A 12,805-nucleotide genomic window follows, 5' to 3' on the forward strand; every position below is an offset into this window, starting at 1 on the left:
TTAGCTGTATCATACTATTTGACGCTGTAGGTAGGTTTTGATGCTGTATTAGATTGTATGCTTTATTTGGTGCACAGGCCACTTTGCAACGTAATAACCATGCAACACAAGAACTTTAAAACTATTATTTCTGTATAACTCATATCAAAAGCCGCAGTGTCAAACCATTTAATAAATTACTGCAATCGCTGTCCCCTCATTCCAAAGCCTGCTGTGGAAGAGGTGTGTCTTTTACCTGTTTCCTAAAACCACAATAGATTTGAGAAGTAAATTAATACTGTAAGTAGTTGTTAGCTGGGAAGCAATTCCTTGCATGTAGAAACTCAGCATGTCAGGGTAATTCAGCCTAGACTTCTCCTACATGTCTTACTTCAACGTATAGGAAAGTGCTGAACATTCAAACATTCAAGCAGTCCCCCCACTTTGTAGCCTGAAGTAGTTGTTGTTTAGTCGTTTAGTTATGTCCGACTATTCGTGACCCCATGGACCAGAGCACGCCAGGCATTCTTGTCTTCCACTGCCTCCCGCAGTTTGGTCAAACTCACATTTGTAGCTTCGAGAACACTGTCCAACCATCTCGTCCTTTGTCGTCCCCTTCTCCTTGTGCCCTCTATCTTTCCCAACATCAGGGTCTTTTCCAGGGAGTCTTCTCTTCTCATGAGGTGGCCAAAGCATTGGAGCCTCAGCTTCACGATCTGTCCTTCCAGTGAGCACTCAGGGCTGATTTCCTTAAGAATGGAGAGGTTTGATCTTCTGGCAATTTATGGGACTCTCAAGAGTCTCCTCCAGCACCATAATTCAAAAGCATCAATTCTTCAGCGATCAGCCTTCTTTATGGTTAGCCTGAATTAGTACACTGCAGTAATTATACCTTTAATTATCCTAAAGATATAAACTGGTCATAACACAGTCATAACACAGCAGCCTTGCACATCTGCATGTGAGAGGGAGACCTTCAGAAGGTTCACTCTGACAACTCAAGAACTCATTGTTTACACCGGTTTGGGCCAGGTATCCTCTCATATATACCTGCCTGGACCTTCAGATTATTACCACCAGAGATCCTTGTTAGGTTCCCCACTTAAAGAGATGAAATTGAAGGTTACTAAGGACCTGATACCTACATAAACGTCTTTTTGGCACCTGGTGAAGACCTTTGTATTTTCAGTCTTTTTGCAGTCATTGTCATCATCATCCCTCTGGCTGGGATTTATATGCTATTATGCTGCTTGTTCTGGTTTTTAGAAACTCTCATCTTTGTGGCTCCCATTTTTGTTGCATAAGGAATTAAAATGCCTACAAAGTCTCTCTTCCCTTCCTTTCTGGCAACAAGCCATTTTGCTAATTGTGCTACTGGCACGCGCTAATTAGCCGTAACTCATATTTTGTAAGAACTGTTTAGAATTTTTTTTTATGCACTTGTTGTGGGGGGAGATTTATGGCTGTACCAGCATATATTTGTTAGCATGCAGATGCTGCAAACACACTCCAAGGGGGGCATCACAAGTTGAAGCAAGAGACAATTTGCAGCCCCAAGTCTTAGTCTGCCCTGCCCCTTTATATAGCTCCTAAACTGGGCTATCCCGTGCAATAGGGACACCTTTTTCAGTCTGAGGGGGCCATTTTTCCTTGTGTGCAACCTGCCGAGAGCTGCAAGCCAGAGGTTGGCAGGGCAGGGCGGAGGCAAAAGCCAGCAAAACCAGAAGCAAAAGTGGTGGGCCAACATATGTAAAGTTGGCTACCTTCCTTCCATGCAAAAGCCATTATCTTCTACACACCACCCACATGCTCATCTCTCCATTGCCCAGGAAGAGGTACCAACACAGTTCAACAGTACCTTCCAGCCAAGCAAAAGCACTCGCAGGAGCTCTCTTTTGTTGAAATGCAAGAGCAAGCATGGCTCCACACCTCTCCATATTGTAGCCATGTGTTACAATACTGGCCAAGTTCTTCATATGATCTTAACCTTAATTGGCCTTGATCTTCTTTTACTAATTGCTGATATCTGACCCATTTGCCTTCTGTGTTTTTCTTTTTAACAGATAATACCTCTAATGGTGATATCCACCATGGTGTTTTGGGCTCTAACAATCTCCGATGTCTTTGCCTGGGCATGAACATTAAGGCACCGTGCAGTGCCCAGCTTGATATGTCACACACTGCAGCTGCTGAGGTATATTTTGAAGCATAGAGAACACACTGAAGGCAAATTCAAGTCCCCCCACCCCCCGCCCCGGGTATCTTTAGGCAAAAGAACAAGCAGCCTCTGCCAGCTTTTAAATCCATGGGGGACAGGTTATTGCAGAGTAAACAAACATATAGTATATAGAGCAGAGTCAGATAGGGGGATCTGCCAGTGATCTGCCAGTTAGGACTGGGGACTGGGTGGCTGAGTGGGTACAGAGCGGGGTTCTAAATTGGGCAGCATCCCGCACCCAACTGCAGCTTACAGATCAAGTGGAAGGGAAGCCCAGGCTTGAATGAATCGATGCATAAATTACTGTGGTCAAACTTTCCTGCACCAGGAATGGCCATAGCTGTCGTACTAATGGCAGTTTGTAAAGGTAGTTATGGGGATGCAGGAGACGCCATATAGCACGGACAGCTCTGTCCTCCAACAGAAGGGTATGCCCCTCCCCCCCCCAGGAGAAGCACCACTGCCTCTCACTGGAATCTGCAGCCTGAGGCAGTGGCAGCAAACTGCCTAATGCTAGGGCTGGTTGGTTTCTGGTGGTTGTTTTTTTAAAGGATAGAATATGAAACTCCAGCATGGATTCTGGATTTTTTTTTTTTTTTTACAGTCTTAATAAAACCTATTACACAAGCAGCAGGTGAAAGTAACATGGAAAAAGTCTGCAGGGAGTCTAAAAATATACATCCAAGTCCGCCTTGCACTGAGGAAGGACTGTACGGATTGTACTGGGGGAAAATTATAGTGGAAAAATAAGCCAGCGATCCAGAAGGTTTCTTTCGCTGATGAGCTCCGGTAATTGGCATGAAGACTGCATTTTCTTTTCTTTTTTCGTCCAGCAATCGTGTTAGTACTGTGAAGCACTGTACTTCAAAGAAAGGTTTCTCCCCATTATAAAAATCTATTAAGTATTGTTGTTGTTACAGATAACATCAATCAAGAGACTGCTCAGGGCTGAGCGGGAACACTTTGATTTCAACTTCCTTTTACTAGAAAGTGTTGCCCTCACTCACTTAATGCTGTGTGCTACAAAGACCTTTAGCAGGGACCGTCTGGAAATCTCATCATCTTCTTTTCTAATACAAGCGATTCTCTTTCTTAAATTGCTTTTATCAGTAGATGTGCCAGGATTACTCCAAACGCAAATGATGATGGGGACGTTGTTGCGTAGAAAAGATGCTGTCTCTCATGCTCAGTCGCGTGAAAGTGCTCAAGGAATTCTGCTTTATGGAGGAAATTGCAGGTGGGGGCGGAAATCAAGCCCCAGGTTTTGCCCAGCAATGTAGGCTACTTTAGACATGTTTCACTTGAGCATGCTGGTCATTGATTAAATTGTGTGTGGATCTCCTTCTTTGCATGGAATCCCTATTCACTTTTCTCACAAGAGCTGCTAGACCATTTAGTTGGTAGGTTAATCAACTGAAGCTCAAGTTGATTAATAATTTGTGCTGTAAGTTAAGGGCTCATTTCCTTATTTTTGTGGCTGTTTTGGCTGTGGGGTGCTGCGTGCTTGATGAGAGGATCTGCTGGCAGTCATACTTTTGGGGATCTGATTCAGTTTCACAGGGCTAGAAGAATGAAGAACAGTCCATGGAAGCAACCCCAAGAGTGAAGGCCCAATGGATTTGGGTTATGTAGTCCAAACAAGGCAGAAGGTCATGAAGGATGAAGGTCAAGTTGCAGAATCATCAGCTGAAAAAAACCCCATGGTTTAGAAGCAAGTAAACTCATTCAAGGCAGGTAGCAATATGGAGGAAGGGAACAGGAACAAATCTAAATAGGGGTGTCAGGTTGAGTCAAGTGGTGAAAATGGAAGATAAAACTCAGAGAGTGAGGTGTGTTTCATCCAGACTGGTCCACTGAGCCACCTGAAGATGGGTGACGGGGATTGCATTGCAGTCCAAAGGATACCCTTGAGCAGGAATAGCCAACATAGGATAGCCAGATGTTGCTGGACCACAACCCCCATCATCCCTGACAATGAGCCATGTTGACTGGGGCTGATGGGATTTGGAGTCCAGCAACGTTTGGAGGGGAACACGCTGGGTACTCAGCCTTTGAGGAGCACAGTTCAGTATACGAGGCAAGTGCCGGTGGACTCCATAAATTGTGTGTTGTGCAAATAAGTTATTTTGCCTGTCCCAAACCTTCTGCCACTTGGTTTCATTTCCTCCCTCTGTGTTCAAGTATTAGATTATGAAAGACAGAGAGAAAATTATCTCCATCCATTAGCATCCAACTCCAGCTTTGTTCATGATCATAGCACAACACACCCAATATTTTAACATCTGCCTTTGTGCTGAATATTGGTTTCCAAATATCTTTATCTTTGCATAGTCGTTGCAGACTAATTTATCCTGGAAAGAGTTCTTTTTAAAAAAGAAAAAAAGCTGGCTTCCTGTACTTGAAGAATGAGTTTTTAAAAGCTGTGCAGTCAATATGGGCAACCCTGAGCAGATTAACTGCCTGGCAATGGATCTCTCTGCCTTTATATATGTGACTTGGGAGAAAGAATTAGCTATTAACCACTGATTTATTTTTTGTTTTGATGATACAATGCAAACATTTTACGCTGGGTAAATAGATTTATTTAAACCAGGGCTTTCATTTGACTGATGGCTTCTTTAATAGAAATACCATTTGCATCACAAAAAGGTCTCCAATGCAATATATCCTTCCTAAGTGCTCACAAGAGGTGGGAAGGGGGAAATTGAAGCGTGTGCAAATGGTATCTCCCGCCGCCCGGCCCCACCAAAAGCAATGCCACTGTATATTTTGATATTGCAATAAAACAACTTTAGTTGCACCTCCTCAAGCTTGAACAAGAAAGTCCTGTGGCCCAGGTACTGGTTCCTTACACCCTGATGGTACCAGCTGTGGAAGGGAACTTCAACCCAGTTCATGCCAAGATGAGAACAGCTTGTTCTGCAGGGAGCAGAGAGCTCAGCCTGACTACAGTGGTACCTCGGGTTACATGCGCTTCAGGTTACATATGCTTCAGGATACACACTCCGCTAACCCAGAAATAGTGCTTCAGGTTAAGAACCTTGCTTCAGGATAAGAACAGAAATCAGGCTCCGGCGGCGCGGTGGGAGGCCCCATTAGCTAAAGTGGTGCTTCAGGTTAAGCACAGTTTCAGGTTAAGAACGGACCTCCGGAACGAATTAAGTACTTAACCCGAGGTACCACTGTACTAGCAAAGAACAGCAGGTGGATGTTGCTTCAGCAACAGCCAGGCTTAGACCGAGCCCTTTATAGGAGCAGCGATTGTCCTGTGTTCACCTACACTGAAAGATTCCTCCTCAGTAAGAGGAGACCAGGTCCTTCCAGCCGTCTTTCACTCACATGGAGCAGGGCAGACCTGGAGAGGAATTCAGTAGCATGCACAGTTCAAGCGTTTGAGCTTGCCAGACAGATTTTCCCCCCCACTCCTCCCTCCATTTTGGGGGGTGGCATTGGGGGGGGGCAAACAGAGGGGGAAAGGCTGTTGCACAAGCGGAAGTCATTGCACATGGCTTCCACTGAGAGGACTCATTAGTTGAATCCTGCCCTCTGATCTCATTGGAGCACCTGAAATTTAGTCCTCTGAGCCAGAGGATGACATTAGGACAACCTCTAGGCCAGAGCATGGGCATAGCCAGGATTTTTTTTTTGGGGGGGGGGGCGACTTGGTTGTGGGGAGGGGAGGATTTTTGTGTGAGGAGGGGGAAGAACCGATGTGATTGGTCAGTTAGTTAAGTATTTCTATTGTTTTACTTGATCTAGAGGGGGCCACTGCCCCCCACCCGTCCCCCGTTGGCTATGCCCATGGGCCAGAGTGGCACTGCTGCCCCATCTTGTGGAAGTGCAGCTGGGATTGAGGCTGAACTTCTAAAGGAGATGGGGAGAGTGGTCTCTGCCTAACTCCTGCCCCTTAACTTGGGTTCTTTCGGGGGGGGGGTAGGTTTTTGCAGGCTCTAACTCTGTACCCACTAAATACAGCAGGATTTCACATCTGAGTGGAAATGCAGACAATTGGGTTGCAAACCTTTTCAAGGCGATGGTGGAAATGGTTCATTAATTAATTTTGCAGAGAAGCAGGGATTGCGTTAAACTTCAAAGGGGAAGTCTTTGCGGACCAAAGACTGCCATTCCGAGCAGGACCTGCAAAACAGAAAGGGGCTTTAGAGTACGTGAGGTCTCCCATTGCAGTTCAGAAATGCTTGTCCATCCTTGCATTGCTGTGAGGACACAACATCATAAGATTGCAGTGAAGAAAGCACGTTTTACTAGGTGTGGGCACAAAACACCACAATCAGCTCATGATGAAAAGCAACATCTCATATGACGTAGTAATTGGGTTAGATCAGGGTTGGGGAGCTGTCATCATTGCTGGTCATTGCCTGTTCTGTCCAGGAACACTTGGAGGGCAACAGCTTCCACATCCCTGGTTTCAACATAGAAACTAGTTATTTGCTTTTAATCAACACAGACATTTCTCCTAACAGGGGACCTCTTTTCAGTGACTAAGGCAAGAATAGATTGACAGAAGACAGTATTTGCACATGAATGAACAGACCTGGGTTTGCAAAACATAATGATTGTGGGTGTAAGAAAATCTCAGATCATCAGATAATTAACTGAGGGAATAGTGAAGTCTGCCAGATTATTTTCCACCCAGGCACAAATATATTTAACTTTATGTGCTTACATGCTTGCCTTTGTAGTAAGATCTGAGTAAGAACGCTTGCAGGAAACATCGAAGATTGGTATTTTTAAATTTTTTTTTAAAAAGAGAACTTTTTAGCAGGAACTATTTCAATGGTGGCTTAAACACTGGTGAAATTTGTTGTCACGAAGAGCGAGTGCCGGTTCATACATGCACGCTCTTAGCTAGCCAGCATTTGATGATTCACCATAATATGTCTAATCCAACTCCAATAAAAGACACTCTATTTGAGGTGACGTGAAGTGATATCTGTGGCATTTTGATTTATGATGGCAATCCACTGCTCAGTGCTTCAGTCATTATATGACAAACATTCGTGAGTGAATCAGCCCTCAAAAACATTCTGAGGTCTGGATAAAATAGAGTTCTTCTGCAAGTGGAATTAGGAACATAGGAATCCGCTTCATTCCTAAGTCAAGCCATTGCTCGGTATCTCACCTTGCTCTGTATCTCCCCATCTATCTGTAGTCTTCAAAGGACACACAGATGTTCTAAAGGTAGGAGACTTGGGTGGGGTGGAGTGGTCAGCTGGTTTAACCCTTTCTTTGGTATTTTTCTGCACGGAATCTTATGTTCCCCTCCCTTTTACTGGTTTTCTTCCAAAGAGTTCAAAGTGACAGGTCCTCCCCTTTCCCCCCTCACAGTGAGAAAACCAGATAGTTCTGGGATTGCCACTAGTATAATTTTTATTTCATTTACCCTTTATTATTAGGTTTATATACTTCCCTTCATCAGATGATCTCAGGGCAGTTCACGAGATAAAAATACAAAATAAAAACACAAATAAGTAATTAAAATGAAAACAGCAAAACAATGAGATTTTCCCTCCCTTCCTCCCCCTGCCTGCCCCCCCAGGCCATCTGCCTTGGAGGATTTGGAGAACACCCAGAATAGATTTCGGGGTGGGGAGAACATTCTGTTGTGCAAGGATAGCCTTAGGCTTAGCACTGCGTTGAATGCAACCCTTTCTCTTACCCCTGGGCTTGAAAAGCACTCTAGCCACTCAGATTCCTTTTAAGGATTGGACTGGGTGCATCACTGCAAAGAGCTGAGAACATAAAAAGAGCTGTGCTGGTTCAGGCCAAAGGCCTATTTAGTCCATCAGCCTGTTCTCACCGTGCCTATAGCCAGGTGCCTATAGGAGGCTCCCATACAGGAAGTCCGTCTGTATTTCCCAGCAACTGGAAATTCAAAGGAGTACTGCCTCTGATCCCGGAGGTCATGTATAGCCATTGACTACCCATTGGTAATAAGTAGTAGGCAATGATAATGTTGTCCTCCATGAATTTGTCTAATCCCCTTTCTGCTCTGGTCAGACCTCACCTGGAGTACCGTGTCCAGTTCTGGGCACCACAATTCAAGAAGGACACTGACAAACTGGAACGTGTCCAGAGGAGGGCAACCAAAATGGTCAAAGGCCTGGAAACGATGCCTTATGAGGAACGGCTAAGGGAGCTGGGCATGTTTAGCCTGGAGAAGAGGAGGTTAAGGGGTAATATGATAGCCATGTTCAAATATATAAAAGGGTGTCACATAGAGGAGGGAGAAAGGTTATTTTCTGCTGCTCCAGAGAAGCGGACACGGAGCAATGGATCCAAACTACAAGAAAGAAGATTCCACCTAAACATTAGGAAGAACTTCCTGACAGTAAGAGCTGTTCGACAGTGGAATTTGCTGCCAAGGAGTGTGGTGGAGTCTCCTTCTTTGGAGGTCTTTAAGCAGAGGCTTGACAACCATATGTCAGGAGTGCTCTGATGGTGTTTCCTGCTTGGCAGGGGGTTGGACTCAATGGCCCTTGTGGTCTCTTCCAACTCTATGATTCTATGATTCAATAAATGAGCTGCAGGGTAGTGTGAGTGCAGTGAACAGAAGACGCTACACTTTAAACAGAGTGTGGCACAATGAGAGTCTTTCTAGGGCTCTTTGCCATGCAGATAACGTGCAGGTGTTTCCTATTTGTTGCTGGCGCTTTCACATGCCTGCTCCTTAAGAGAGCCTCAGCCTTTGTTGCTCTGCTTTTGGTTAGGGCTGGATCCTAGGATAGGTCGCTGGAGATCAGGACCATGGTCAGCACATTTGGGGAGCAAGGTTCCAACTCCGGCAGGAAACATGAGTCTCAGGCGTGCAAACTTGGAATTCCGCTTCAGCAATTATCTGGAGCAATCAAGAGAGGGCTGCTGTTTGCAACTCCACTCCCAAGGAGAATCCTATCAGGGCTGAAAGGGGCTGTGCCTTATTGCTTAGGCTTGGACTGTGATGGGACTAGGGCGCCTTCTGCTGCCTGTGGGATTTCCTGCTTCACCGGCAGGTTTTCTGAGGGGTTGCTCAGAGTTCTAGAAGAGGGAAGAGCTACATCCTCAGGCTGTGCAAGAAAATGCACTACTGTTTCCTGGGGGATGCCTTCCCCTGGGTATCCTGTGAGACAGGTAGATTTGAAGCTATCCGTCTCCTGTAACAAACCTCCCTATCCTCTGTCAGATTCATCCTCTATGGCACTGGGGTATTATGTTTTTCAACCTTTAAACAGCAATATTTTTTACCTGAAACAAAAAAGATCCCTATGTATATGCATGCATGTGTATTGGGTGGTGGTGTCATCCTTGCATTTTGGGGGGAGCTGTAGGGAATACGGTGGCAGAAGTGTCCCAAGACTCTCTTGGATAAAACCCGTGATATCGTTTATGATGAGCTAAGCTTGTTGCCTCCATGCTCACACTGTTCTGTAGTCTTTTGAAGTTTCATTTTATATAATGTTACTGGTCTTCTCGTATTATCACTCAAAGCCTTCTTAGAATCATGGCAGGCCCCCTTTCATTTACAGCTATTGGTTTTTGAATGTTATGAACTCTTTTTCTGCCCTGGAAACTGACACATCCTTTGCTCCTCTGAGGATGCGTGGAATAGAAATGTGATAGACCTGCCATTGAGTCAGTTGATTCATCCATCCAAATCCAAAGGAATAGTGCAGTTTCATCGTCATCTGAGAGGGTCCAGTTGCATCATAGTGGTGCTCTTATAGGTTCTCATCCTATGAGTCCATAATGACAACCATTCCCATGCCATCCTTCTGTCTACCTGGCACTTTGCCCCATCATCTGAACAGTGTCTGCACAGTGCCACAGTTTGTGCTGCTGCAAGGACACAGTGATGGTGATGATCCAAACTGAGTGCACATTTGGGTCAGGGTTGAGGAAGCTTAGACCCAGGGACTGAATATGGCCTCACCATCCAGCCCTCATAACTCTCCTTGGGCTACACATCTCAGTGGCTTGTCTTCATGGAGAATAGAGAAGGGTGCATGAGTGTGTGTCAAAACTAGTCTGCTGCAAATTTACAGTGGTACCTCGGGTTACATACACTTCAGGTTACATACGCTTCAGGTTACAGACTCCACTAACCCAGAAATAGTGCTTCAGGTTAAGAACTTTGCTTAAGGATGAGAACAGAAATCGTGCTCCGGCGGCATGGTAGCAGCAGGAGGCCCCATTAGCTAAAGTGGTGCTTCAGCTTAAGATCAGTTTCAGGTTAAGTACGGACCTCCAGAACGAATTAAGTACTTAACCCGAGGTACCACTGTACATTTGTGGCTTTGCCTGCTTTTACCTCTGGCTCCGCCACAGATGTCAGGATTAGGTGTTAGGACTAAGCCCTCTCTCATATAATTTAAACAGGTGTTGGATTCATATATTTTGGCCTGATATCAGCTGGAGCTATTCCTCATTGTCAGCCTTCAAGACTAACAGTGTGTTTCCTTCAAGACTAACTCAAACACATCGAGGAGTTGCAGAATGAAAACCAAACAATTGCCAGTGCTGAGTCATATTCTGTGCAAGAAGCACAACCCAGCAGGGACTCGGCACACCACTGACTGAGCCTGAAAAGTTAAGTCATTTCCCCCTCCCAGCAAACAATATGCTTTGACCTCCAAACACTCAACATAGTACAAACACAGCTATCCCTTTCATTGACTCTGCGAGGTGCAAACTAATGCTATCAGAACACCAGCGCAAGTGTGAAGCAATCAGGTGCCTTCTGAAAAGAACATAGTTTGTGATTCTCTTGCTGCACAGGTAGCCCATTTGGATACTACTAGAGACATCTTTCCAATGCTAAAATAACTGATATTAAAACAGTTAGAGAGGAAATAAGTGATTTGTGTTGTAATTTGAGCTCTGGAATATTTTCATGCAACCCTGAGTATCAGTCTTCAAATCTTGCTTTTTTTTTATTAAAAAAAATGCAAATGTGTTGTTTTGTGTTATTTTTAGGCTCTCATGACTCATTTAGCTTCTACATTGATGAAGCCTCACCTGTTGGACCTGAACAACCTGACACCGTCCAGAATTTTGTCTCTGTGTTTGGAACTGTGGCTAAAAAGCTGATGAGGAAATGGTTGGCGACGCAGACGATGAACTTCACAAGCCAGCTTGGAGCAGGCATACGGTATTTTGATCTTAGAATCTCTACCAAGCCCAGAGACCCCGACAATGAACTCTACTTTGCTCACGGTTTGTTCAGTGCCAAAGTCAACGAGGGCCTCGAGGAGATCAGTGCCTTTCTTGCTGACCACCACAAGGAAGTGGTCTTTTTGGACTTCAACCACTTCTACGGGATGCAAATGTGCCACCATGAAAAACTGGTTCAAATGCTCAAAGACACTTTTGGAAATAAAATGTGCCCGGCTATATTTGCTCACGAAGTCTGTCTCCAGTATCTGTGGGAGAAGGATCATCAAGTGCTGGTGTTTTATCACAGTCCAGTGGCTTTGGAGGTTTCCTTCTTGTGGCCAGGGCAGATGATGCCAGCTCCGTGGGCCAACACAACAGATCCTGAAAAACTGATCCAGTTTCTCCAGGCATCCATCATTGAAAAGAGGAAGAAGGGCTCCTTTTTTATATCTCAGGTGGTGCTGACCCCAAAGGCTAGCACTGTGGTCAAAGGTGTCACTAGTGGTCTCAGAGAAACCATCACAGAAAGGTGAGTGCCTTACAAATCCAGGTGTGCTTGGATATATGGCCTAGGATATACGTACCTACGGGCTGCCTCTCCTGGTACGCCCCACTGAGGACCTTTCGGTCTGCAAATAAAAACACCTTGGAGATCCTGGGCCTCAGAGAAATTAGGCTGGCCTTGACCCCGGCCTAGTGGAATGCTCTGCCACAAGAGATTTGACATCTTTCCACAGGGCCTGCAAGACGGAGTTGTTCCACCAGGCCTTTGGTCAGGGCTCAGCCTGACTCCCCTTTTCTTTTTGTATAAGAACTAATATGAAAGCGGCCTCCCAGCATTCTCACAGGCCCATATAAAATCAGCATAAACGGTTAGGCCTATGAGCACGTACTGTTCCCAACCCTAAGCCATCTAATTAGACTTTAATTTGATTTTGACCTGTTTTTAGGAGGTGATTTAATTATTGTTTGATTTTATACCAATGTTATATATCTGATGTTAGCCTCCCTGAGCCCGACTTCGGCCGGGGAGGGTGGGATATAAATAAAAGATGATGATGATGATTATTATTACTACATGGAAGTAAGAGCCTATTAGAGCTGTCTTCTCTTATTCATTTATGATGGTCAAAAAATGCAGAAACAGCAATTGTTACTGTTACTTGTGCTCGTGAGCAATTGGCCAGAAATCAGATAATGACTGTTTCCCTCTTTTTTGGTCTGTGTTTGTAAACATGCATGCTTATTATCTACAGGTGATGGGTTTAAGTATTGATTAATGTCCTTAATGCAGCTTGAGTCTGGGTCTGAAGATTAGGTGTGGCCACCATGCAGAGAGGAAGGAATGGGTGACCCAGATGTAAATATGTAGGGATAGATTTGCAGTTCACCCAACTTTGTGATCCTTTCCGAAATGAGAAAGGGAAGTGGGGACTGAGCATAAAAACACAACAACAC

At 44.9% G+C, this 12,805-nt stretch overlaps 1 protein-coding gene across 1 annotated transcript in view; it reads left to right on the forward strand.

Annotated features, from left to right (window-relative positions):
- Positions 1 to 12,805, forward strand: part of PLCXD3 (phosphatidylinositol specific phospholipase C X domain containing 3) — a 73,289-nt gene that overhangs the window by 43,126 nt on the left and 17,358 nt on the right. Inside the window, exon 2 of the mRNA XM_081213163.1 lies at positions 11,168 to 11,876. Coding sequence (XP_081069289.1) covers positions 11,168 to 11,876 — 709 coding nt within the window. The remainder of the gene's footprint in view (positions 1 to 11,167; positions 11,877 to 12,805) is intronic.

This window comes from Podarcis bocagei, assembly GCF_964188305.1.
Source record: "Podarcis bocagei genome assembly, chromosome: 11".
NCBI lineage: Eukaryota > Metazoa > Chordata > Lepidosauria > Squamata > Lacertidae > Podarcis > Podarcis bocagei.